Raw genomic sequence first — 27586 nt, 5'->3', positions numbered from 1 at the left:
TGTTATTTTACAACATCTTTTTATTAAAACTTAATAGGAGTTTAGCTAAAGACGTTCAAAGTCTACAGTGACACAAACGTTAATAAAGACCTTTCATTACACAAAAACTAATTAACCATTAAATCCAGAGTGAAAAAACACTGAGCACACACCACGTCCTCATTTAAAGGAATGCTTTATTGATATCCAAACATATACAACAAAACCAAAAGTTTTAATTAATTCACCATAACCTTCCAAATCTGATCCCTTTTAACAATCTACATCAGCTGGCCCAGGACCTAAATAAAGCTAAGAGTACTTTCCTCTGAGCAGGCTTGTCATGTGCTGCACCCAAAACAAAAGGTTTCCATCCTAAACTACAGGTTCTAACAGGTGACAAAAAAAGGGGCCATTTACACCAACTAAATAGTCCTGTATCCTTTTAGTGTAAAAACAAATTATTTTTTGGAGCCAATATAATAAAAAAAAAAAACTTCTTGTAGTGTGCACAAGTTCTGTTTTTGGCGAAGCAGGAAGAGATTCAGAGGCTGTAACAGATATTTAAATATTGGCAACGTGTTTTCACATGATGGCATGTTAGGTAGGAACAATAAATCATCTCTAAAGTTCACCTCTCCAAACAGAAAGAAAGCCAAAACAAAACTGAAGACCTATTCACCTAAACAGGAACATCCTCTACCAAAAAATAATCAACACATACAAAACAAGGAAACACACCCATGAGTCACTGGAAACAGTTTGACAAAAAAAAAAATAAGAAAGCTGTGGCAAGATGGTGACATTTTTTTTGGCAATGACAGAAGCAGAGAAAATCTAGTTTGACCAACAAATCTGTGAATATCAGGATTTCAACTCCATGAACTCTGAGGGCAACAGTGACTTTGTGTTAGTTTGGCCTCGTGCAGTGTGTGTGTCTGTGTGTGTGCAGTGAACAGGAGTGCATTGTTGGCAGCGAGATATCTTCCATGACACATTTCGGGGGGGACTCTAAATATCTTCATTGCTAACTCGCCTTTCTTCAGTCCAAGCAGTCTGTACAACTTAAAAAAAAGAAGAAGATTTTTCTACAAGCTAAATCATAACAGGAGATCCATTTAAAGTGAGTAAGGCCGATAGAGAAGCGGCGACATTCACCAGGTAGTGTACACAGCAAAGCATCGTCTCACATCGAGTTCTGTGTGTTAACAAAAGGGAGGGAACAGCCGCCAAACCGCGGTGAAGGAGGAAACACAGGCCGGGTGTGACGGCGACCGAGCGCGCCTTCAGTTTGTCAAATGAAATCACCCGTCGCTGTTTTCCTTCTTCCCTCCATCAGTGGGTCGGTTTCACACACAGAACAAAGAACGAACATGTGAAACCGACCCAAAGCGCTGTAAGGTTTGCTCAGCCTCCCCCTGCTGTTCTTTATTTTCATTTAATCCCATCAACCTGACCTGCTGCCATCAGGCAGCACCGGCGACAATATATTTATTCATATATATTTATACATGTTGATAAAAGTTATGTAAAAACATTATGCAAAGCAGTGTAAAATAGTTTATAATACAAAATGGTTTAAGGTTTTCCTGCTTTTTTTTGTTTGTTTTTTTTTGGGTGTCACACGAGACCTCGGTTTGAGTTGTGAGATGAGATATGCACATGCATGTAGCAGTAGTAGGTCTTGGAGGGTTAAGATGTCCTGGATCTGCTCCCTCCCCCCTCCCCCCTCCAGTCCAATCACTAACCTCTGAACCCGCAAGCGTCACAGCAAACTAGAGAGGGGGCTGTGCTCACAGTGAGAACGCATCACTTATAGTAGATGACAGTAGTCGGAAACGAGAAGACAGAAAAAGTCGGTTTAATTCGCAAAAAAAAAACATTTTGCTTATGCCCGTCGATCTGCCTCCACCTTCAGGCTCCAGAGCCGAGACTGCCGCCGCCTGATGAAACCTCAGATCCAAAGATCTGATAATGCCTGTCAGATTTCCTGAACCTGTTTAGAAGCCGTCTGAAGGGTGTGGTGTGCATGAACGAGGGGGGGTGGGTCTAACTATGGAGGAAGTGGAGGCAGGCGGTGGCGGTGATGTAACCGAGGAGCAAGGTCTGTAAATTATTCATGTTTAGACATCAACAAAATGGAGGCAGAGGAATGGAGGGCGCGATGGAGGGGGCGTCCCCGCCTCCAAGCCGTGAGTCCTTCACCTCGGCCTGCCTGCCTGATGCGGGGTTTGTGGTGGAGGGTCAGAGGTCGGTGGAGAGGTGGTAACAGTACAGTCTAAGGTCGTGAGGAAGGTGGCAGCGAGGAGGAGGAGGAAGAGGAGGTGGGCTGCATTCAGAAAGGTGGGTTCTCCTGAGTAGGGGTGGTGTCGGTGGGGGAACTGGCCGCCTCCCCGTTCCCTTTGGGACCGACGACCTTATACTGCAGAGAGACAGGAAACAGACGAGAGTCACTGGCAGCAGCCGATGCTCTGACACATCAGCTCCCTGCAGACGTCAGCAGCACTAGTCCTGCGCCTCACTGAGAGGAAAACTGAAAGACTAGATATCACCAAACTAATGCATCCTCTGGTTCTTCTTTACTGGACTTCACCCACAAGTAAATGTATGAAAAACAAACAGGCCGAATCAGCATGTTCAGACACACACACATGATAAATGATTCTTTTCCTGCGTTCAATAGAAAACAATCATTTCCTTCAGCTGAAGATTAGATTCCATGTGTTTACACGTGTTCATGATCAGAAATCCATTAAGCTCCTTCCACACATGCAGTGGACCCTGGACATGGTCCAGACATCACCCAGCGTATGTGTTCAAACAAATGACATCAGCTGGTCCTTGACCTGCTGGCTGCTAAACCACGTCCACCTGAGCAGACCGACGGCTTCCACTCACCTTCAGGTTCCCCATTTTATCCTCAAACGACTTGAAGGTCGCAGAGTTCCTGCAGAACAGACACAGGCAGAAATGTTACAGATAAATAACAGAAACGATCAAATAAAAACAGTCCTGTTATATTGAAGGATTATCAATACTTGTAGAGCCATGTTAGCAGTTTTTAAGTGGCTAGCGGTTACACCAACACTAACCAATATGACTAACTGACACAGTGATGAGGTCTAAGTGGACAAAATATCAGACGATAAGCGATATTTCAAAATTGATCAGACACTCAGTATTTTATAAAACCGGTCAAACCTGGTCCAAAAAACAGCAGCATCAACAAATGAGAACATCAGCAGCAGCAGACATGTACAAGAGAGTGAGTGTGTGAGTGTGTGTGAGTGTAACACTGACATAAAGGTGTGTGTCACTTTACCTCATTGCGGGCATACTTATCGAGTGGCGAATGGAATAGTTGCTACTTTGTAAGCGTTAAAGAGAGGAGACAGAAGTGCAGGTGTTATAATGCAAGCGGGCACTGACACGTTATTATGCAGCAGATACAGCAGCTGAAGTGCAGTTAGCTCATAATCTCACAGATTACAGGTGACACATGGACATTTATTAGAATGCACCAAAATCAAGGGAATAAAATGGTGTAAAAGTTTCAGGAGAGAGGGAACTCGCCATCACTTTATTTTTTAATGGGCGCCATGATTATCGGTCAAGTTAAGGTAAAAATAAGGTTCAGTGTCTCTGTGACGCACAGACATCAATCAATCATATTTTAACATAGCATTAACATGCTAACATGCTAATCCATTCAAGTAATCTAAAGGAATGAAGTAATGCAGGTGTTTAACTAATAACAGCAGGTTTGGAAACAGCACAAGTTCAAAAAAGTCAAATGAAAGTTGAATATTAACGGCAGCAGAGGCGTGTTAGCCTTACCTAAAGGAATTAGAGAAAGGCAGAGCTCTGCAGGTCAAACCAAGGCAGCGATTAAAAGAGAGGAGAGAGAGAGAGAGAGCGAGAGTGAGCCCAAAGCAGCAATCACAACAAAACACAGAGACACACAAGGACACACAAACACAGGTGAGACAGCAGCAGCGTTATCAGCGGGGCGATCGGGCAAGAACAGAGCGGCGTCAGGACGACAGAGCGGGGCTGTGTTTGCTGTGTAACCAGTGACACCAGCAGCCTGATTTTCATGTTCTCTTATCTTCATACCAGCGTGTGTCACGACTGTACACACACACACACACACACACACACACACACACACACACACCTGGTCATAGGTTTTACTTTAGACTTTCAGGTCAGATTTAAAAACACCACCCTGAGTTTCACAGCAAATAAACTTGGAGAGGGAAAAACAGAGAGTTTAAGGTGAAGGAGGAAATATAACACGGTCCTAAGAGTAGACGTGGCTTCACTGGTCAAGAAACAAACTAAAGAGCAGATCAACAAGCAAAAGCTGCAAGAAAAGTGATGGAGCAGTGGGTCAATGATAAACAGCAAACACATCCATCACACGTCTCTTCATGCACACCCTTAACTGAAGAGCAAACATCAGTGTGGGCGTAAAGTAGAAATATTAAGGTCATTACAGCAGCCGTGTGAGTCAGGGCGCCGTGGGTGATGACATGAGTTAGTGTGAAGGAGTTAATGTCCGTTCTATACTAACTCCACCCTCACACATGCAGACACACACAGAACGTGACTTCAGGTGGAGGAACACATCTACAGGCTACAGGTCAGGGTGGGTCAACTAATTCCAGTGATGCATACAAATCACTGATGTCTCTGAATAAGTTGAACCGTCCCCTCAGGTAGCAGAGGGACCCCGTCCATAAACATGCTTCTGATCGATGGTTAATGTTGAGAGAAACAGTGCGCTGGTCCGCATGGCGAGACAACCTGAGAGCTACAAGGAACAATGAGCAACTGGACCTGGACTGAATCAATTAACCAACAAAACCCTGCTGGTTCCCAGATGGACTCAGTATAAATATCCGTCTGTGCTCATATCACGGTTCTGTCTGCTCTGCTCATTTGTTCTTGTAGCTCACTCAGGGTGTCGGCCATTTTGGCTCCGCTGCACAGTACCTCATGTCGCCCAGTCTCCTGGTGATGGCTGATCCCACTGTGGTGAGAGCTGCGCTGGTCTTCTGTCCTGCCTGGGAGAGGGTCTCCTGAGTCTTCTTGTATCTGCAGGGAGCAGGAGGAGGGAGAGGAAAGGTGGGAGGCAACGAACGGGAACAATGATGGAGGAAACAGGGAGGACAGAAACAAAGAAGTGGTCGGACAGGAGGAAGACAAAGAAGACAGATGGACAGGTGAGGGGAGACAGGAGGGCACAAAAAAGAACTATTAGACCAAACCAAACTAACAGCAGTTACTGCTACACCCACGTTTACCTCCAGTGGTCAGTATCGTCTTAGAAATACAGTCAATGAACTGAGGTGCACTGAGGCCTCACGTCTCCCTGTGCTGTTTATGATGAGTCAGGCTGCTTATGCAGTAGAATCCACCATAAAGGGTTAAAACTCCTCCTAACCCATCAGTGTTAATGGCAGGTGTGATTCAGCATGTCCCACAGCAGCCAGAGGATGAGAGTGCATGATGGGAAAATGAAATGGTCAAGCTGCCAAGGCCAGCTCCTGGGGAGCGGCTCCGCACAAGGCTTCACAAGACCAGCTGATTCATTCCGTATGAACTGCAGCAACAGCAGAAACCTAGCAGCAGAGGGGGACCTGGTGGTCCTGCTGGACATGCTTCAGCCCCGAGGACAGGTGAGGTCACTGAGCTTTAAATAAAGTGGGTCAAACAACGCCTCATCTGGACGAGAGGGCATCGATCACAGCGAGAATAACATCACACACTCTGAGCATGAGGGGTGGGGCGGCACCAACGTGATTTACTCATCGATTTAAAAACCCCAAAATGTAAGATACTCATCCTTCAAAGAGAAGAAATCCAGCTGCCAGATTCTGGTATTTATGTGAATTTCAAACACCTTGAACGGGCTGGTGTCATTCAGGGTTAACAGCCTGGAAACTCAACATGTTGGATGAAGAGCTCCTGGTCTGTGTTTTTAAAGTGGACGGACATTTTTCCCCCAAAACAGCCTGTGATTATAATAAGAACCAGGAAGTAAGATGTTTGTTTTCAGCCCGGCTCCAGAACCTTCCTGTTGTGTGCATCCTGATAACCCTCCTCTGCTGTGGAGGGTTATCACACACATAAGACAAAAGACAAAGAGCTGGATGGTCTGGGCTGTAGTCTGAAAGCTAGGCGTACTGCCTCCCAACAGTATAGTATATAAAATACATGGTCACCTGGTAAATCAGTGCAGAAACTCTCCCTCTCTCTCTCACACAGTGTAGCCGGTCGTATGTTCACACATTCTGAGCAGCTGAGCCACGCAGACACAGCGGTGGCAGCAGCAGACGGTTCACAGAGTCTCAGCAAATACAACTTTGGAGAGGAGCTGGTGGCGCTGACGGTGCAGACAGCTGTACCCATCAACATGGCTGACGCCCCACACTAAGCACTTAAGCAGCATTTAAATCAAAACAAACCTAAAACACTGGAGGATCAGTTTCAGACTGTGTGCAGGCCCCTTCTTCATTTGCAGTGTTGTTAATTCTACAGATGTGATCAGATACTGGTAAAATAACTCACAGACCCACAGAGCTAACTCGCTGGTTAAAGGCTGCTTGCATGTATTTTTTAGAGCAGTTAGTCTTGAATCAAACAGCAGACCAGTCCCGGATTAGATTAGAACAGCCTATCACCAGGGAACCTGAACCCCACCCACCGGATCATAAGCCAGGCCTGTTTTTATCCATTCTCAAGGATTGTTTCTTGAAGACGTTTTGCCACTCCCCCAAGTGGCTTCTTCAGTTCTGCTACTGTTCTGGTTGGGAATCTGAGTTTTATGTGTTCAGGACCTCTGTGGGTGGATCTTGTAGGAGCTCACATGACTAAGATCCCTATAGCTGGTTAATGGCCAGTTAACGACCAGAACCTGTGGGATGAAGGGACAGGGCGGTGAACGGGTGAGAGCAGAACTGAAGAAGCCACTTGGGGGACGAAACGTCTTCAAAAAACATCCTTGAGTCCAGTTGCCTCGATTTAAATTCTTGGAAACAACTGAAATGTGTCTATAAAAAGTCTATAAAAAAGTCTGTAACACCCACAATAAGGTGGAGAATCTCTCCTGAACTCAGCCACCAACACAAATGCCTGCACATCTAAATCACCCGCAGCACCTCCACCATGACAGAAGCAAAAGAAAGGCTGCAGGACAAAGCATGGACAGGACAAACTCACCCAAAAACAAACAAACAAACAAACAAACTCCAAAGAAACCTTAGCTTATATACAAAAACAGGAACACAAAAGAGAAAGGGGTCAACTCACGCTTCAGAGCGGGTAATGTCATCCAAAGTGGCTGAGGCAGACAGATATCTGAAGACACAACAGCAGGATAATGACACAGGGGAAGAGACACACACTCACAATACAGCAGTCACAAAGGCTAAGCTCCACGTCAGGCCCTAACTAAACTCTGTGTTTACTTTTTCTATGGTCATTCTTATTTAAATCACTGTAAAACATCAGAAAAATAACATTTGTTAAACAGAATAATCACGGTTTGATCAACAGGAACTTACTTTTATTTTTTAATATTAAATAAAATGTTGATCGTCTGGTCCCTGCCTGCTGCTCACAGCAGGTTTTACATCAATACAGTTCATGTAACAGTTTTAAAAGGAACAACAACAACAACAGTTCCAGCCGAGGCTCTGAGGAAGTAACAGGTAACTTCTCCTAGTGTTGTTTAAAGTATTCATTCACCCAACACGAACCAGGCTGACGGTGCATGGACAGATATCGGCGTGCAGATGAGGTCAGATGCTTCAAGAGTTTAAAATTGATCCATAGCAGATTTCGGAAGACATTTCACCACTCGGGGGGGATGTGAGTCGTCACTGATGTCGATTTTAAACTCTTGGACCTGGCCTGGATGAATCAGACCCTGTGACACATGACGCTCTGATAAGGAAAACTGTGATGAATGAAGCGGCAGAGACCATTTCAGACCATGAACCCCCATTTATATACACGTCTACTGCTGAAGTACCACCCTCATTCAAACAAACACCAGCATCTTCTGAAAGCAGGCATCAACTTCCTTTAAGTCCTGCTCAAATTTCAAAGTAACCGTGTTCCGATTCAACACTACAGGAAGCTGCGAGGGCCAAGATAAAGCACACCATTAGAAGGAAACAGTCCAGTAACTCCCAAACATCAAACAGGTTCATGCATCAAATGTTTCTTATTCATGATGCATAACAAGGCAGGTTGAAGCTCACACCTGCCTCTGGAATAACAGAGGTGCTGTGTTTTAACTGTGTGATGATGACTGTGACAACAGAACTCATGACTGACAGCTGGGGCGGCTTCGTGTTTGGAGACGATTCTGACATCTGTTAATGTCTCACTCAGCAAACAGCGCAAACAACAGCAACCTCCTTTAAGCTTTGTACGATGTAGGAAGCCGCCCACTGAACCTGCTGAGCCCATTACATTCCACACGTCTGAAACAGCATCTTTCAGCCGACAAAGGACATTCAGAGAATGCCGGATGCAGTGAAACGGGCCTACACAGAGCTAAGAAACCCTGTCCAATCACAGTGCAGCTGCATTTCCTGAAGAAAACGCAGGTTTGATCGCAGCAGCTGAAGCGTTTGAACTCTGCATGTAATTCATAGAAAACACGAAATATGAACAGAAGCTGAATCAGTCTCTGCAACACACAGAGGAGACCTCAAAAACCACTTGGTATAAAACCATTAACCATTCGAAAACTATAACCAGCAGAACTCTGAAAAGTACCAGCTGAACAGAGCAGAAGAAGCTCAACACTTTGATATATGAACGGTTTCTGTAGCTGAAAGCATGCAGGCGCTGAAAACGTTTAAAAGACGAAGAGTCTGCTCTCTCACAGACTTTAATGTTAAATACATTTTTGAAAAAGCTTAATATTTTAAAAACTATAAACAGCAGAACTCTGAATAGTGACAGCTGAAAAGCCCTGAAGAAGCTGAACATGTTGATCTTTGAATGGTTTCTGTAGCTGAAAGCATGCAGGCGCTGAAAACTTGAAAATGTTGGAGAATCTGTCATTGACGTCAATGTTAAATTACTTTTTTAAAACGCTTAATATTTTAAAACTATCTTGCTCTGCAATCAAACTAAGTTTGACGTGCCTTCATCTCATCAGGCTTGACTTCTCCCCCTCTTTGTGGCTGACATCAGGGAGCAGACGTAGCCTGATAGCAGCTCAGCAGCAGCCTCTGTCCTTCCAATGGGTCTAAATAAGATTAAATAAGATTTCCACCATCTGTAGCATGTTTGTTTGGGATTAGCCACACTAGCACAAAAACTATCATCTATCAACTATCAACTATCAGAACGGGCTTCCTGTCATAACAATAAATAAATCACGGCCTTGCAGGTAGTCAACACACGTTTTTACCCTGATCTAGTGGTGCGACAGCAACAGGAGACTTGTCTCCTTCAGACAAGGCCGGGCCTTATGTCCCGACATGCATCAGCACAATGCAGCTTACTGTACAGCACAGCTCTACACTCCCACCACTGATGAACAGACGCAGGGCTCCTCCTCACATCTAACCCGGGAGGATCGTGGGTAGAAGTATTTCTTCATCGTGGGTTTATTTTAAGAAAGTGTTCCATGGCCACCTGATCCACAACAATATTGCTCAACAGTGTAGAAATAGAAGCCACACACACACACACACACACACTTCCTAACAGTATGCTCCTAGAGCTCTCTACACTGAGGTGAGCATTTCATTCAACAGTTGAGTGACTCTCCACCCACTCTAGTCTCCATGGCAGCTGTCAGTCTCTGTGCCATGATAATCCATGACATTCTTTTTGGTCAGCCTGTATCTTTGCTCTCTCTCTCTCTCTGGTCATCACGTGTCATGTGAATAAGCAAAAGACTGTCTCTGTCTCCGTCTCTCCGCCCTTCCATCTATCTCGCTCACATTCCTTTCCTGTCCTCCCGCTGTTCCTGCAGCAGCGAGTCTAAGCCGCCCGTCTGGTCGCCAGGCACGACGAGGGCGCAGGCATGTGTGTGAATGTGGGCAGGAGATAGACACACATTGTACTGTGCTGGGCATTGTGTGTGTCTGTGTGTGTGTGTCTGTGTGTGTCTGTGTGTGTGTGTGTGTGTGTGTGTGTGTGTGTGTGTGTGTGTCTGTGTGTGTCTGTGTGTGTGTGTGTGTGTGTGTGTGTGGGCTTACACCAAGAATGATGTGCCTTCTTGCCTGAGTGTGAATGGATTTCCAGCCGTGTGCGTCTAATAACCCACAATTATTTTAAGACTGTTCAGAAATGCGACATGTACGTCTGTTTGTGTGTGTGAAACTGGAACAAACGGGAAGTCGTGCTGCCGCCCTGCCGCACCTGCTGCTGCTGCTGCTGCGATGTGCCTGTGAGAACAGGGTCAGCAGCACTGGAGGTCTGTCCACCCGTCAGGCTAACTATCTGAGCGAGCTCGCCAATCCAGTTTGTTTCAGAAGCAGCCACATGGAACATTCCATTAGCTTCAGACCTCACCGCAGCTCAGTGGAAACACTTCAAATAGTGAGTCAAGAAGCACCTTTAAAAAAACACAGTCCTCCTGCTGTTGGCTTCCATTTTGCTAACAGAGATAAAAGTATGTCTTGGCTGTGTCGGCTCATTAAAACGAGCGGGGATGGATTGCTGAAGGAGCCTAATGGGCACCGTCTCCACGGCTTCTCTTTGTTTTCAACGTGTTAAGAGTTAAACATGTTCAGCAGCAGAAAGCTCCGGTGAAGGAAAGGATCTTTATCATCATCCTACACGAACAGATGTTTCTGGTTTTCCATTGTGAACCAAATGATTGATTCATTTCATTGTTTTTAGCCAAACCCCCTTCAGACTGAAATCATTACATAATGGGCAACAATTACCAGAGAGTGAGTGTGTGTGTGTGTGTGTGTAGTCACATAAAAAGTAACTGAAAACTGGGAATGCTGCACTTAAAAAGGCCGCTAACACAACAAATATGACCAGCCCAAAAAATGCTTCAAAGGTTTTTCTGTGCAGCAGGTTAGAAGCAGACTCAGTGTGAAAGAGGGGAAGTGTCTGAAAAGCTACAAATATGGTGAGGAAGCAGAGAGGAGGACATGTGTCATCACTTCTGGAGGAAGACCGCTGACCTGTGTGTGTGTGTGTGTGTGTGTGTGTGATTTCTCAGAGATGATTTCAAACACCAGATAAACACAGAGGCTGAGTCACAGGCCACGGTGGACTAACACAGATTCAGGTGAGTCAGTTATGTAACTCTGGCTGCCATGGTTAGAAGGAAACACACACACACACACTAAGTCCCACTTCAGTGCCACAAGTCTCGCCACATATGCAACAGAGTCCTGACAGCAGCAAAAAAACCCGATCCAGAATCACACACAGACACCCTACTGGACTCCAAGGTAAACAGTTGAAATGTCAGCATTCTCAGACATGGTTAGAAGGTGAGAACAGAGAGGGATGGAGGGGAAGCAACAGTCAGAGCGTGAGAGAGCAAACAGCGCAGAACCCCGGACCATCACCAGCGAGCTGCAGGCAGTGCACGGACTCACAGATCTGAACCGGTGACTCTCTCACTCCACTGGCCCAGCTTCTCAGTGGTCCTCACATAGCTAGAAACACAGACAGGAGGGCGTCACTCTGCAGAGGTTCAGCACCAGCTCTGAAACGATCCATCAGTGACGCCTCCATGTTCACATTCAGTCACACAGAGGGGACTTCCTGCACCGAGCATCTTATCTACAGAGACACCAGCATGACTCCACCTTTAAGAACGACTCACACTGAAGCTCAGCCCTGATCTGACATTCCCTCCGTCAGACTCACTGAGAGGATGTGTGTCCGTCTTTCAACAGCATTATATTTGAATCAACTATTCATGATGCTGGAGGTCCAGTAGCCAGAGAGAGTGATGTCAGCAGCTACTCTTCATTTAGCCAAAGTCAACGTGACTCAAGATAAACGGTGATATTTATGGATTCATATATTTAACACGCTGACAAGACACACACACAACAGTTGATACGAGCACCAAGTTAATTAAAACACGCGTACTTGTTTTCTAAATGAGGCGACTAAAAATGTCAACAGATAAGATAAAGAGCGAGGGGACGGCGCCGCGCCGCCGCTTGAATAAAATAACACAGCGGCTCATTAAGATGCTTCAAACCTCGTCCTCCCCCTGCTGAGGTTAATTACTACAGATGCTTAGTTAATCAAGGAAAATATGAAGACTTGAAATCTGGTTTCAAACTGAGAAGTGGAGGGAAAACTGTGACGAGCTCCATTGGTAAATGAAGCTTTGAAATGATAAATACATCTTGTATCTGATAACGCAGCACTTTTGCCTCTGCTTCTGTTTCAGGCTGTGAAATGTGATCCGAGGACTCCCGGGCCCTGGATGCGTTGCCACGGTATGAGTCACTTCCTGACCGGCTATTTCTGAGAATATCTGCGAGGAGCTGTGATTCAGGGTCGCCTCAGTGAGCTGCAGTCCCGAGTCACCTGGAGGGTAGAAGGAACTTCTAAACCTGCCTGTGCAGGACTGTAGACAAAAAAAGAGTCAACCCAAAACAGCCACATAGGTGCCAAGGCACATTCCAGACAGACGGGCCAACATTTCCTAGAAAGAGATTCAGTCTTATCACCCACACCTGAAGCAACATGCCCAATAACAAACCACTGCTATTTTAACAAGAATCATCACGTCTGCAGCAGTCCGAGTCCTCAGAAATAACCACGTGATCTGGTTTAAAGTGTTGTAGTGAACTAGTGAACAGACTAAACTGAACCCTGCACAGGACATCTGCTCCGACTCTGGCTGTGAACATTGGTTACATGTCATTCGAGGTCCTGGACTGAACAATACATACGCATTGGAGGTCTGCACGTCTTGCCAGCTCTTGGTGAGGTTCTGCTTGAGTTCGTTGAGCGGGCTGAGGCCGAGCTTTCTCTTCAGCTCTGCGGCGTGTCTCTCTTTGGCCGACAAAACCTGACGCAACGTGTTGATCTCCTCCTCCACCTGAAACACACAGCAACCGTCCAATGACTGTACAGGCGGCACGCCGGGTTACAGGCGGCGTTGTGGTCGTCCAATGAGGGCTTCCGACATCTTCGCAATTTTTGGCGATCGGGGACTTTATAGCTTCTAGACAGTGGTTTAAAATGGGCCATTGGCTCATTGATCTTTATCAACATGTGACCAGCTAATGACTCTGGAACCTACCTTGGTGAGCTCAGTACGGAGCTCCTCAGCCTCTTCCTCCGTCAGGCCAGGTGGAAGAGGGGTGGCTGAGTTACCCATGGCTCCCTGCACCGGCACATCGGACAGGCTGTCTGAATGATCCACGCTCAGACCCTTGTTTGGAGAGTTCAGGTTGATATCTGGGATGACAGGAAGACATCAGAGTAAAGTTGAGAGGCCATGGGAGGTTAAAGAAACACCCACAAGAAGTGTTAAAAGCCAAGAGTGGTTTACTCAGATTACCCCTTTCTGTATCCATTACACACACACACACTCTAACAACCAGGCTCAGGAGGAGGGTAGAGTTGCCAGCAGGAAAAGTAAGTGGCAATTAGCGTCGTAACTTAAGATCCTTCTTTTGGACCATCACACCTTTCACTGGTACTGAGAACAGGAACTCTGAGCTGAACATGATCGACCAGATGACCAAAAGAAAGAAAAATATCTCCATAAAATATTCATATAAAATAGATCAAGCCCTAAACGAGGACGCTTCTTATGTGCCCGTTGACTCCTCTGGCTGCTTTAGCCCTCGCATTGCATTTGTTGTTCACACACTGAAATCTGCATCGGTCAGCATTTCTCCAGCACTGAGCACATCTTGTATCATTCACCTGAAAACACCAGCACAGTTCTGGCAGCGACAAAACCTTGGCATAGCCAGAGCTGGCACAGAGGACAAGAGGACACGACGAGCCCGAGCATAAAAAAAACCCTAACTGCAGGAAACAATGGGTAAAAATAGACTTTATGCAGCAACACTAACACAATATGAACTCAGTGGGGGAACCTAACATGAACAACTATCTCAAACCTCACAACACACACACACACACAGTATGTGAAGAGAGGAACTCTTTCAACCTCACTTTCTGCTTTTTAATGTGAATTCTTCACATTTTAAGCATCACAACAGCTGTGTGACTGTTATAACTTCCTGATTGACAGCAGCATCTGCATCTGCACGAACAGCGCTTCAGACGCACGGACTGCTTGTTGCAAAAGATGAAGGATTAGCGTTCTCTTCAGGTAATGCAGGAGAAGCTGTCTAAGCCGGAGTCTTTCCAATAACATCTGTGCACAAGCTGACAGGAGACACGACGACTCCACCCTCAAGGTATATTGATTTAGTGATTCAGACCGGCCAACAGGACGATAAACTAAAAAACAGCTGAGGTGGCAACAGAGAGACAACAGTGCCCGTGATAGTGAAGAAAACTGTTTTATTCTAACAAGCATTAATGTAAACTCTTACCCGCCCTTTGTTCCCTTTCTGCAGATAACCTCTACATTCTGACAGATCCTAAGGTGCTTCATGCAGCTTGCACTCGCTGCCTGACTCCTCTGCAAACATTAACAGGCGTATCCTGTCTATGTCCACAGCCACACCCCTTACTTCAAACCTAACCTGCTGCTGCAGCCGCTGCCGCTGTATTCTGGCTCGTTTCAGGCTGATATGGAAACAAAAATCATTCAGTTCTCCTACAAAGAAGCTCTATTAGCTGCCATTTACTGCCAGTGATTTGGAGACTCTTTGGCAGAGTAGCATCAAATCTGAACACATCCGTTGGGAAAAGGGTCAAAAATCCCATGGCCTGGTTCCACAGAATGACAAATCGGGGGTCATACTGAGGTAGACACGTCCTGGTTCATTCCAGTTTGTCGTACATCATGTAGAAGTAAATGCAGGCAACCTCGGTCACTTCCTAAAAACGCTCATCCTGAGGCAGAGGAAGCCTAACACAACATGACATGTCTATCATGGCCGCTCACTACCATGAACTGCAGGACCGGGTTCAGGAAGACTTATTAGGACATTCTCCAAAAGCATCAGCGGCATTAACAGGCTTGTCAGGACGATAGCTGCTGTGGGGCAACAAAAAATGTGCATTTATCTCGTCTGAAGGCCATTTAGACCAGGATTCACAGTGACGTGTTGATCTCTAGAGGTTCATTATTCTGCATAAACATATTTTTCCATGACAAGACACAGAATAAAGGCATCGAGGTCAGGAGAGGAAACCATGATGAAGCAGGTGGAGTTTCTTCCTCTTTGACCTCCAGGCACCAGTCAGCTGATCAAACAACCAGCTATGACCAAGCCAGGAGCTAGCATAGCATGCTAAGGGTGTTATTAAGTTCAATACATCTGATAAATGACATTCATTCACATCAGATCAGGACGGACTGAGCGCAGAGGTGTGCTTTAGCTAACATCCTCCTTCTTGTTGTTTACAAACTCGTCCCTGTCCAGAAGTGGCGGGTTTGTGGAAGTGTGACAGAAAACAGGACACTGTTCACTTCTTAAGTGGATTAGTGTCACTCCCTGTGTGTGAAATTGTGTTGGAAGCTGTAGTGAATTAGTAACACGATCCAGCTCCCGTCCCTTCACTCCCTGCTGCTGTCCCTGTCACTTACCCGCGGGCCCGTCCTGCCCGCACGACTCCACGACTACTGTCATTTATTAGCTTTTAATGAGTCAAAACACAGAAACACACGGGATACACACACACTCACTGTTCGAGTGGATGTGAACAAACAAACAACAACAACCTGCTGTCAAAGTGTTCGTGAATTCCACACACTCAGCTTGGCTAGCTAACCTGCCCGCTAAGCTAACAATCAACGCTACCTTGGCTGGCGGGGTCCATGGCGTCGATGTGACGGAGCTGCGACTCCTGATTTATTCGAAAGTTAGACTCGTCTGGCGTGAAGTGCGGATTGTTGCGTGATTTCCACTCTGCGTGGGGATTTCTTCCTGACTGCAGTGACTACTCCCACTCGCAGAAAGCCGTCGACAGGAACAGTAAAGCAGCCCAACAGCCAGCTCAGCTTAAAAAGCTCGCCGCTAAGCTAACGTAGCAACAGCGCCACATCCGGGCGGGGATTTTCAAAATAAAGCACAGCGTACCTTCGTGTGTCCAACAATTATGACAAAATGATGTTATACTTGTGATATATTTCTCCAAATATATCAGCAGATATAACAAAATATATATTTTAACCGTTTTACTTTTTTTCTGCAAGGCATCAAATAAAATAATAAAGTGTTATAATAATAAAAATAAAACATCCGGGTTTTTTTTTTTCGTCTTAGACGGGTGTGGTTAAAACACAACTTTTTAAACATGGTACTAATTTTGCCGTGTAGCTAGTCTTAGTATTTAAACAAATAAATAAAAATAATTTGTGCTTTTATTTACAAGGCGTGTCCCATAAAACCGGAAGTTGTTTTCTTTTGTAGTAACTGCACTTCTGAGACTTCCGTCGTGGTCAAATGACGTCACAGAGACAGCTGTTTTGTTGAAATAGTTTGTGGTGTCAAGATTTTTGTGGTTTCAATTTTCAGAAGAATAAAGTCTGGAGCAAATATCTGATTTATTCACATTTTGAATGAATCAAACAAAACCATTATACTAACTTAAACATCATGCACACACACACACACACACATCAGTTTACAAAACACACACACACACACACAAAATACAAATCCCCTTACTCACTCACAAAAAGCTGGTGTTCTTCATCAGACATCCTTCCAGCTGGACTCATTCAAGTAATCACAAATAAATCAAAGGTACAGCAACACTGAATAAAAATGTGATCTCCGAAAAAAACAACATATCAACATATTTATTTATACTTCACCAACACTTTCCTCGAGTCCTACAGGTAGGAGCTCCAACACCACCACGACGCCTGTCCCTTTTACTGTATGCAGCTGACATACATTCAAACCCGTCCACTTCCAGTCTCGCTTAGTACAGCCACACAATTTAAATTCTTATAATTACACCTGGTGAGATGTGCTACACTTACACACATAAAAAGAAAAAGTGAAAATCTTCTGGAACGTCTCTGCCAGGACTGAATGCTCTCTCGTCTCCATGACATTCAAACAAAGCTGAAGTTCTCTCTGAAGGTCTCAGATCAGTGTGAGCGTCTTCTCTCCTAACGTTTCTGTGGTTCCTCTACTTCTTCTTGTGGAGGGGGTTCAGCCAGGAGAAGCAGAAACTGGGTCGACGAGAAGCCTCGCTGATCGGAGAGGAGGAGGAGGAGGAAGAGGGAGGACCGCTGTGAGCGGGGCTCCTGGTCTCAGTCTCCATCTGAAGCAGAGACAGGACAGATATGTATTATTCAGGGTTATTGGTGGCACTGATTGTTTGTTAGGATAATGTCACTCAACCAGCTGCTGTGAATGTAAGAAGGTGGAATCAAAGTGTTTTTACGCCGTTGAAGCTGAGTAACATTTCCCATAGTGTTGATGAAGCGTTACAGAAGTGCAGTAAACAATAAATGATGTTGCTGCTGCTCTAAGGCTCAAAGCTATAATATAATATATATTATATGACTTTATTATTATTGTTTAGAATTCTATTTTATTTTATTTGAGTGTGTTCCCTGTATTTGGTCAATTGTTGCAATGACAAGGCATGACCACCAGGTGTCAGTAGAGAGCAGAGATAAAAGTCTATTTTACTTGTTGTAGTTTTAAGTTGTATTAAAATGTGTTTTTTTTTAAGTGTATTACCATCATTGTTATTACACACATTATTATTTTATTTATTATTACATTACAAAAAAATAAATGCAGGTTGGAAGACATTTCAAAATAAAAGCACTCTTCACAGCACTTCCAGGTGGAGCCAGCAGGTGAGTGTGTGTGTGTGTGTACCTGAGCTGTGCAGCAGTGACAGTGTGTGTGCGCCTCCTGCTGGTGTTATGTGATAATGAAGCAGCCGATGTAAGCCCACACCCTCTGCAGGATGACCAGGAAGGCCAACAGGTAGAAGATCAGAGTGACAGCCTGGAGGAGAGAGAGAGAGGAGGGCGAGAGAGAGGAGGGATGGATGAGCGACAGGAGAGGGTGAGGAGATGAACACGTGGGTTGAAGAAAGGAAGAAGAAGAGGAAGAGAGATTTTCATCCCTCCTTCAGAACACAAACACAAAATGAGAGTGCAGAAGCAGCTGTGGCCGAGTTTGAGAAGTGGAGACAGTGTGGAGGTGTAGCACATCAGCAGGTGGAGACAGCAGCAGCCAGGTCGATGATGGAGATGACGGTGATGATGATGATGAAGGCACTGACCTGGAGAGAGACAGAGGACCTCGTCTCCTCTTCACTTGTTTCCTTATTAGGTTCTAGGTCCTCAGGCTCCATGCTGCTGTCACCTTTACGCCCTGAGCTGCCAGCATTAAACTCTGCCGCCGCGCCTCTCCATAAATCACCGGCGACCTCCTGAGCTTCAGCCTCCACCACCTCACCTCCTTTCTTTACCCCTTCATTCATCATCTCATCTCCCAGATCTTTCTCTCTGAGCTCTTTCAAGACCTCCTTCTGTGAAAAACCTCCTTCAGTGTCCTCTGGTGATGCAGATGATGTGCATCCATCAGAAAAGCTGTCCTCTCCCAGATCAATGATGCCCTCAGCCAGGCTGAAAGCTTTATCCACAGGCAGGCACACCCAGCCCTGCATGTCTTCCTCCTCCTCCTCCTCCTCAGTCACACCAGCTGTCGGTGTGGCCTCGCTGTCTGACGGCTGAGGGGGGGCTATGTAAGGCTTAGCAGGAAGCTGAGAGGACCGTGGGGGTTGTTGGGGCTGCAGGTGGAGCTCAGGTCCACAGGGAGGAGGGGATTCAGCGCCAGACGCGCTTATCTCCAGGTTCTGAGCGGTCTGTGGAAGCTGGAGGTTTGACTCCTCAGCTGGTGGTGGTGAGCGCATCATCTGCTCCGCTGGGCTAACTCTGCTCCAGCTGCCTGCTTTGAACCAGCCGGGGTAAAACTCAGCATGCACTCCATCCTCCACCTGAACTCCATCGGTTCTTTCTGCCTCTCCTCCTTCACACTGACAAGATTCAGCACGTTCAGCACAGGTTACACAGCATGCGTTCATTGTTTGGAGTGTTGCAGTGTTCTGGTCCTGCGTCTATCTCCAAACACAAATCAGGATACTCTCACGGGAAAACTCGGAATCTGACTAATCCAAGCAAGTGTGTGTGTGTGTGTGTGTGTGTGTGTGTGTGTGTGTTGTACCTGCAGTGTGCTCATTCCCTCCTCCTCACACATGTGTCCCTCGTTGACTGGGTGAGGAGCCTCCTCTTTCTCCGCCTTATTCTGACCTGATCTTACATCGTCTGTGTCCTGGTCTTCAGTCTCGGGCTGCAGAACCTCCACAGGAAGCTCCACAGCATCGCTCACAGGTTCTGGTTCTGCTGGGTCTGCTGTCTGCACTGGTTCCTCTGGTGGTGATATCAGATCTGGGGTCTGATCTTTAACTGGTTCTGCAACAGCTTCCTGCTTCTGGACTAAAGGTTCCTGGTATTGTTTTGGTTCTGTGTTCTCTATTAAGGGTTCTTTGGATTCTTCTGGTTCTGGTTCTGGCTCTGGCTCTGGTTCTGGCTCTGGCTCTTCAGAAACATCCTCCTCAGCTGAAAAAAAGACATGATTATTTGCTCCATCATCTGAACTCCCTTCGTCCTGCAGTCCAGGGTCACGGGGGGCTGGAGCCTATCCCAGCTGTCTACAGGTGAGAGGCGGGGTCCAGCCTGGACAGGTCACCTGTCCATCACAGGGCAACACACACAGACAAAAACCATTCACACTCCCACTCACACCTACAGGCAGTTTAGAACGTGGGAGAACACAGGTACTGATAACCACGGCACCACTTTGCTCCTTATGCGATAAATATTTTTTTTTTTTACTTTTATTTTACTGCTGATCAATAAAGCTGTCAGCTGTGTGATACTCCGGACATCTGAGAGGAGATCTTACTGACTGCAGCTATTTTTGGACGAGGCTCAGGCCCTAAACCTTAAAAACGCCCTCCACAGATACAGTTACAGTCTGTGTGACATCCACACTTGTTTTTGGCGGCAGTGTTCCATCAGACTTCAGAAACACAAGGAGAACTCTCCAGGTTTTAAAAATGAATCCTCGCTCAGCGCTCGCTGTGTTCGTACCTTTGATGAAGTCCAGGCTCCTCAGAGCTCGCTCCTGCTCGCTGAAGTCGAAGCTGTAGTGAGTCAGATTATCGTAACCCGGCTTCAGGGTCTCGGACGGACACAAGCTGGTCGCTGTGATCACTCTGAGCACAGAGGAGAAAGAAAGAAGAAAGGAAGGAGGAGAGTGGTCAAACATCCCACTAACAGTGAAGTCCATGAACGCCTCATCAGTACTCACCTTGTGATCAGGTCTCGTGAATTCTGGAATGAAGACAAAGTAAGAAAATGAATCACAGCCGATTTCAGACATATTGAACTGAGGCAGGCGCTGACTGCACCTGAACAAAAGCAGCCATGTCCGGCTCCTCCATGCTGCTCGCCGTCCTCTCCATCAGCTTGCTGTTGGTGTCCACGCTGTCTCCATAGCGACGCAGCAGCGTCTGGATGTGGCCCGTCTTCTCCTCTTGCTCGGAGCTGATCTGCTGCGACATGGCCTTCATACCGACAAGAATTGCTACATTTAATGCAAAGATGTGAAATAAAATAAAATATAGGAGGAGGAGGAAGAAGCTCCGACCTTGAACCTCCCCTCCAGGATGGCGTATAAGTGGCTGAACGTGTCGCTCACACTCTGTTTCTGAGTCTTGCCGTTCTCCTGCGGAGGAAACACGAGAGAACAAACACATTCAGAAATGATTTGTTTGACCTCATTAAGAATCCTCCTCCAATGAACACGACTCTTTACTCCAGCCCCTGTTCCACGCAGGGTGCTGTTGGCAGAGGTCTGCAGAGACCCTGGGGATCCTGATGGACTAGGCAGTCCATCCCCCTTTATTCAAGAGCCTGAAGTGAGACATCTGGACAGGTGGAGTTTCTTGAGGACGTCTGCTCCTCCAAGCAGCTTCATCAGTTCTAACTGTTTGGTGGCTTCAAACTCTTGAATGAAAATGACTGAAATCACCTTTATTGTTAACTGCTGACCTGATGGGTCAGTAGAATGTGTCCTACTAATTTTTGTCTCATAACCCTGATCCCTTAAATTAATTAGTTATAATAGAATACAAGATAAATTAACTGTAACAGGGAAAACATACAGTTTAAAGTAAGAATCCATCCATCTTCTATTAACCCGCATTGTCCTGCAGTGCAGGGTCACGGGGGGCTGGAGCCTATCCCAGCTAGCTTTGGATGAGAGGTGGGGTACACCCTGGACACCAGTCCATCGCAGGGCACCACACAGACAAATGTAAAAATACACATATATTTATACTATTTTACAAACTATTTTTGCACATACTACCAACAGGACACAGACTCACTGACCTCTATGAGTCTGCAGGTGTCCTCCACCTCATCAATCAGAGCCTGGACTTTGTCGTTAAACACCACCAGAGATGAGATTCCTTCAGCGAGTCTGTCCTGTGGAAACAAAAAGAAATGAAAAGTTATTAAAATGCTGCAGTCCGTCAGTGAATCACAGTGAAAACCAACCTTCTGCTGCTGGCAGACGTCAGTCAGAGGAGCCACCTGACAGGACTGATGAGCACCAAACACTTTGCAGAGCGAGCAGGTTGGAACCTGGCAGGTCAGACAGTAGATGTTCACCTTCTCTCCTTCATGGTCTGAACATGTCGCCTGGGCAACAGGTGGAGGAGGGGGGAGCGGGCTGGCGGGACACACGGAGGACACACGGAGGACACACGGAGGACACACAGTCAGTGTACGTGTCAGATTCACTTCACCACAGTCACTGCATGTTCATTCCCTTGACCTGGGCATGGCGGTGATGTTGCTGACTTCCTGTTTGTAGACGTCGATGATGTTCTCCACCAGCAGGTTGCGCTGCAGGCCGTAGACGCCGTGGCGATCCAGCACCACTTCGTGTCTGCAGGACGGACAGCGGAAACGGCCGCTGTTCACCATCATGGTGGTCCGAGCCTGGAACAGAGACGGCTGGACAAAAGACACCACCATCAACCACTACAATGAACCGAACCTGAGAAGGCCTCCACCACAGGGACATGAGATGCTCATATAGAAATACAAAAAGACCCCAACGAACACACACTGATCACAGAGAAACATGAAAAATACACACAAAACAATCACAAAGACACAAAACGTTTCTATAGAGAAGCAAAACAAACAACAATCAAAACGTCTCCACACACAAACGTTAAATGAGCGTCACTGTGAAGAGATGCAGAAATCATAACCTCCGAGGAGCCCCCTGTCAACAGCTAGCGCTTGTTGTTTGTCGTCATGCAACACAGCTGCATGCTGGGATTTCAATAATTAGCGGCAGTTTTAGTCGTCAGTCAGGGAGAATGTGCAAAATCCTCTAAATGTCTCCCCAGGCTGGAGTCAGACCTGCTGCAGGACGAGTTACTGGGCAAGATGGGAAAATCCCTCAAGCACAGACAGACACACACACACAGACACACACATAGACACACACACACAGACACACACACAGACTTTGTGTACTCTCTGAGTCTCCATGTATACACGGTATAAATAACACAGGAGCCCCTGATGACCTGATTCACATGGGCTGATTTTGATGATGTCAGGATCTCACTAGAGTTTGTGTAGAATAACATGCTGTTGCAGTTCTGGCCACTAGGGGGCAGATAAGCTTTTCAGCAGGTAAATGTTCGTGTTTATTTGTGTCTTTACCTTAAAAAGTGGATGAATGTGTAACACAGATGAGAGAAGGACGTTTTGTCAGACTGAATGAGCTCTCTTTGTTTTCAGGTGCTGAACAACAGAAACAAACAGAGAGACGAGAGACCAAGCAAAGCACAGATGAGCAGAGGGGCTGATGGGAGGTTAGAGGGGTAAAGAGTCCTGAAATAGGGGCCTTTAATGAGCCTCAGCTGCTGCTGGGCCTGACGGAGGGATCAGAGATGCTCCGGGACGACCGAGGCCTCACACAGGGGGAGAGAGAGAGAGAGAGAGAGAGAGAGGTGGCTTCAACTAGACTGTGTTTTTCAGTGGACGATAAACATCTGTGCAGCCCCCCAAAAAACATCCAACCAAACAGATCTGTAAGCTGAGGATGGAGAGGCGCCCGCAGCCTGCAGCTGTTGTGTTGCAGTTGTGTTGTGAAACACAGTATGTGGTCTGGGTGTGGATGATTGTGTCAGGTGAGAGGAGATCAATCTTCTTTGTCCCAGCGGGGTCAAAGGTCATGAACATGATCATGAGAGGTTTCCAGCGCGCACACAAGAACACACACACACACTAACACAGAGAGACACTTCCAGGCTCACACACACACACACACACACACACAGAAGAATAGCAGCAAAGTGGGTCATGACAGGTGATCAGGCTGCACACATGAGCAAACCAGTTGAACATCCACAGCTCCCATTTTAGACACTGATAATCCACTGCACACACACACACACACACAGATGCAGATTTGTGTGTGTGTGTGCCGTGAACAATGCAGTGCGGCTGTGTGTACAGACTTGTGTATAGCAGACCTGGTACAGCTCGTTGGCGCACTTCCTGCACAGGTTGTGCTGGCACGGCAGGATGACCACCGGCTTGTTGAAGATTTCCAGGCAGATGGGGCAGATCAGCTGCTTCTCCAGCGACGCCAGCGCCGCCTCACGCTCCGCCCCCCCGCCGCAGCCCTGCAGGCAGCTCAGGTCGGCCGACAGGGACATGGCTGCCCCGCTGAACTTCACCTCCTCCTGTGGGGAAAAAAAAGAAATATGTTCAGTGTGCCTGTGTATGGGAAACAGAATATTAAAATCAAACACGCCAAGATGGAGACACAACAAAGAAGATCAAGAGATGACGATATATATAACAAGACATGACAAACAAGAGCTTGTTTACTCACCCTCCTCTGCATGCCCGTCTGTCAGACAGTGATGCAGAAAGCACCAAGAAGCAAGAAGACCTGCAGGAAGTAACAGTTCGTCCAATTTAATTCATCTACCGATGGTAAAACTTTAAAGCTTTAAAGACACGGCGGACCTCATTGACATTTACAGTGAAGTGCTGAGTAAGTTTTGCCCAAAGCTGCTGACCTGTAAAGACCGGAGCGGTGCCACGGTCTGCACTGGAAATACCCGGCTCACTCAAATGTCAGGCTGGAGCGAGGGTCGTCTTCAGTTGCCGTGGTTCACTTTCAGTTGTGTAAAAACCACGACGTTTACGAGCCGGCGTGGGAGTTCTCCTTCTTCAGCTGCTGAACTTATTCTTCACCACATGACTCTTCCTCACACACATCCCCCTCTGCTGTGTGTGTGTGTGTTTGTTCGCAGCTTCCTCACCATCCACAGCATTATGTGTGTGACAGAGACAGAGAGAGGACGCACGGTGGGACGATGGATTTGAGTTCAGGGGCGGGTGGGGGGGTGGGGGCGGCATCAGGTTTCAGCCCTCTGGTCCCAACACACACACACACACACACACACACACACACACACACACACACACGCACACACACACACACACACACACACGCACACACACACACACACACACACACACACACCATATCAGGAGCTGGCTGGTATGTGGACAGATTAAGACCATGCCAGGCGGTGCTCTTTCTACTGTTACATCCACAACACGGTCCTCTTACAGGTGTTAAGTGCAGCAGTTTAATGTCTTCCAATCAATACCACATTAATTAAAGTATAAAGGGGGAAGTGGTGAAGAAGAGTGTTTCACCCAAGACGGTCTGGAGTTGTAAGTCTGTCTGAGAAAATAGACGTCAGTTCTCTCTCTCTCTCCAGGTCGTCCACTGGAAAACAGAGGCCGGGGGCGGCGCTCTCTCTCCTGCTCCCTTCCCTTCGAGGACTTTGTTGTTGGTGTGAACTCGACCACCTTCAGATCAAGACAGAGGAGATGGTGACTGACTTCCGGAAAACTCCTCTCAGACTCCACCAGCTAACATCCGGGGACTTGGCATGGAGAGGGTGGATGGTTACAGGTTCCTGGGTGTTGTGATTATTCTGCTCATCACAGACAGCCTGACATGCACATGTGTCAGATACCACAGTGACACCCAGTGGACAACCAGGGAACTGACAGACAAAAAGAACCAAATGGATCAAATTTGAGAAACAGACAGAAACAAATGTCCTAACCTGTCTGCAAATATCACCACAGGATTGACTGAGGACTTAACCCCAGAAGGTGTCCCAGCCTGAAGGTGTCCCAGACACCGCGGCCTGCAGCCAGAAGACTCTCCGGTCACCATCATTTGAGAAAAGCGTTTTAAAAATCACACTCAACAGTGTCTGGAGAACCAGGTGACAGAATTTCAGGTCGATCAGATCATCTCCCTGGGAGGTGTTTGTTAAAATACGATGTGTCCAAATTGGATCATCACCCAAAACACATCACATACTGCCAGTAGGTGGCGCTACGACAGCACCATCATAGTAGGTTATTAATATCTGTTCAGACTGAGAAAATAATCATGACTGATTTTTGTCACGCGCATTGGATGAAGTGTGAGAAACATGGCGCCCTTTTTCCAAAATGGCGGACTTCCTGTATGTTACGGCTATAGGACGAACTACAGAATGAACTATTATCCCGCTTTTATTTTAACAAACAGAATGCTTCAATAGATTTTAGAGCGTTAGTATGATCCATCTATTGAATATTTAATAAATTCATATTAATCAACGGACTTTGCAGCAGTACTAAGCCGAATTAGGTGGCTAGCTATAGCGGCTAGCTCGCTAACAACACAGCTTTGAACAAAGGTAGCTGCTCCTCCCGACCCTCTGGACCGTTAGTCCTGCACCAGGCCTCCCACGCTGCTTCATCCATACCCGACATCTGTCCAGCTGCGTTTTGGGGTCGGGGTTGATTTGTATTCACGCTGCTTCCGCATTGTTACGTTGAACGAAGCCTGGACACGGTTCCTAAGATATGATTGGCTAGAACACAGATGCTGAGATCTGATTGGCTAGAACACGTTCTACTAAAGCAGGAGCCTCCATAGGGCGAAATTAACCCATACTTATCTAATGTTGGGTATAATGTGGATTTTAGTGCCCTAAACATTTATTATTAGAAAAGTGGGAGCAAATAAACAACAAATAAACAACAAATAAACAGAAACCACAGTGAGAAACCGTCTCTGAAGCATCAGAAACATTTATTTTACAACAGTACATCAGATGCTTCATTTACCCAAACGCCTGGCTGACAGACGCACACGTCATCAGTCCATGCTACAAACAGAACACCTCTACGTCTCTACGCCGCGCGCCACTGCGTGAATATACAGCAGGTCTGCCGTCTCATCCAGAGACATCTAAGACTCTACACATCCCCGTCCACATACCAGATAAGTAGTTAATCAATTATTAAAAATATAAGAAAAAAATAAAATAAATAAAATAGTTATCATCTGGTCGCTATATTCACACTCACGTCATGTTCTTGTTATTTATGTCATTGTTAGGATGGAGTGATGAAGGTGTCTTTCTTCACGCTGCATGTTCGGTCATTACAGAGGACAGAGGCGTTCGGGTTCAGCGGTGCAGCACACGACCACAAGCACAAATTAAAAAGACATCGAGTTAAGAAATATTTGGTAAAAACGATTTTTTTTTAACAAAAAAAAGTTGTTAAAAGTCCAAATTATAACCAGAACACAGGAAAAAGACATGAATAAAACTCAGGAACATCCCAATAAACAGTAAACTGTACATTTTTCATCCTTTTACGTCGTCTTGGCCTCAAATTGAGGTCGATATAAACTCCTGATGAAGCTGCAGCCTCCCTGGAACCTTTGCAAATGGTGACTAAAGTCTAAAAACCCCTCTTAGCTCTTATTGCACGCTCTCTCTCTGATATGTATCGACACATAATGAGCGTGTGTGCGACAGAGGAAGCTGACGTGGTGTTACCCTATCGACACAAACGACCACGGTACTTCTGAGTTTTCTCACTACTGAACAAAAAAAACGTGATTGTTGGAAGCGGCTCTTCCTCTGCTGCCACGTGAACACATGAGACTTTGGATATCGACATCCTCCCTTCATTAACAACATAAATAAGAAAAACAACGAAAAAGCAAAACTAGAAGACAGAGAGAGGAAAACAAAGAGAACTCTAAACAGACTTTACACCACATGTACAGCAATTTTTTTACCATCTCACAAAACAAAATGGAAACTAAACAAAAACAGGGGCTGGATCAGTGTGTGTGCATGTATGTGTGTGTTCTTCATGGTGACAACAAAGGGTGTGATCATGCTGCAGCACACACAGCTTCCAGGGAGAGAGGTGAACGTTCAGGAAGGAGGAAGAGGAGGAGAGAAAGAGAAGGAAATCCACAGCGATGACGATGTAACAGTGGGAATAACTGACGAGTAAAAA

At 46.2% G+C, this 27586-nt stretch overlaps 2 protein-coding genes across 7 annotated transcripts; both read right to left on the bottom strand.

Annotated features, from left to right (window-relative positions):
- Window positions 1-158: 158 nt before the first annotated feature.
- Window positions 159-16136, bottom strand: tpd52l2b (tpd52 like 2b). 4 transcript variants are annotated; one of them, XM_028410866.1, is made up of 8 exons: window positions 15903-16136; window positions 13253-13410; window positions 12900-13048; window positions 11580-11639; window positions 7297-7344; window positions 4978-5079; window positions 2878-2926; window positions 159-2401 (listed from the first exon to the last, which is right to left on the bottom strand). In XM_028410866.1, exons 1-8 carry the CDS (start codon window positions 15919-15921, stop codon window positions 2315-2317), a joined length of 672 nt encoding a protein of 223 aa, XP_028266667.1. In that variant the 5' UTR covers window positions 15922-16136; the 3' UTR covers window positions 159-2314. The 4 variants fall into 4 exon arrangements, with proteins under 4 accessions (XP_028266667.1, XP_028266668.1, XP_028266669.1 ...); XM_028410867.1 differs by lacking the exon at window positions 7297-7344; XM_028410868.1 differs by lacking the exon at window positions 11580-11639.
- A 755-nt stretch (window positions 16137-16891) lies between these two features.
- trim101 (tripartite motif containing 101) lies at window positions 16892-24575 on the bottom strand. 3 transcript variants are annotated; one of them, XM_028410853.1, is made up of 14 exons: window positions 24212-24575; window positions 24075-24134; window positions 23710-23922; window positions 21987-22168; window positions 21707-21881; window positions 21539-21634; window positions 20793-20870; window positions 20554-20709; window positions 20454-20476; window positions 20234-20358; window positions 19305-19699; window positions 18361-19116; window positions 17949-18080; window positions 16892-17379 (listed from the first exon to the last, which is right to left on the bottom strand). In XM_028410853.1, the coding sequence occupies exons 2-13, from the start codon at window positions 24084-24086 to the stop codon at window positions 17994-17996; spliced, it is 2298 nt and encodes a 765-aa protein (XP_028266654.1). In that variant the 5' UTR covers window positions 24087-24134; window positions 24212-24575; the 3' UTR covers window positions 16892-17379; window positions 17949-17993. The 3 variants fall into 3 exon arrangements, with proteins under 3 accessions (XP_028266654.1, XP_028266653.1, XP_028266655.1); XM_028410852.1 differs by having other exon boundaries at window positions 24265-24575; XM_028410854.1 differs by lacking the exon at window positions 18361-19116 and having other exon boundaries at window positions 24265-24575.
- Between the last annotated feature and the right edge of the window lie 3011 nt (window positions 24576-27586).

The sequence above is a fragment of the Parambassis ranga genome, chromosome 7 (assembly GCF_900634625.1).
Source record: "Parambassis ranga chromosome 7, fParRan2.1, whole genome shotgun sequence".
NCBI lineage: Eukaryota > Metazoa > Chordata > Actinopteri > Ambassidae > Parambassis > Parambassis ranga.
The sequence above is the reverse complement of the archived record's forward strand: the minus strand, read 5'-3'. Positions and strand labels throughout refer to the sequence as shown.

Bases quoted from the DNA above. Each gene is read 5' to 3' on its own strand.
- trim101 (XM_028410853.1), bottom strand. The intron at 20,871-21,538 runs GTCAGTGAGTCT...TTTCCTCCGCAG, and splicing joins ACACCTGCAGACTCATAGAG to GAGAACGGCAAGACTCAGAA. The intron at 19,117-19,304 runs GTACAACACACA...GAATCTTGTCAG, and splicing joins AGGGAATGAGCACACTGCAG to TGTGAAGGAGGAGAGGCAGA.
- tpd52l2b (XM_028410866.1), bottom strand. The intron at 2,927-4,977 runs GTACTGTGCAGC...TCTGTTCTGCAG, and splicing joins AGGAGACTGGGCGACATGAG to GAACTCTGCGACCTTCAAGT. The intron at 2,402-2,877 runs GTGAGTGGAAGC...GTCTCTCTGCAG, and splicing joins ATAAAATGGGGAACCTGAAG to TATAAGGTCGTCGGTCCCAA.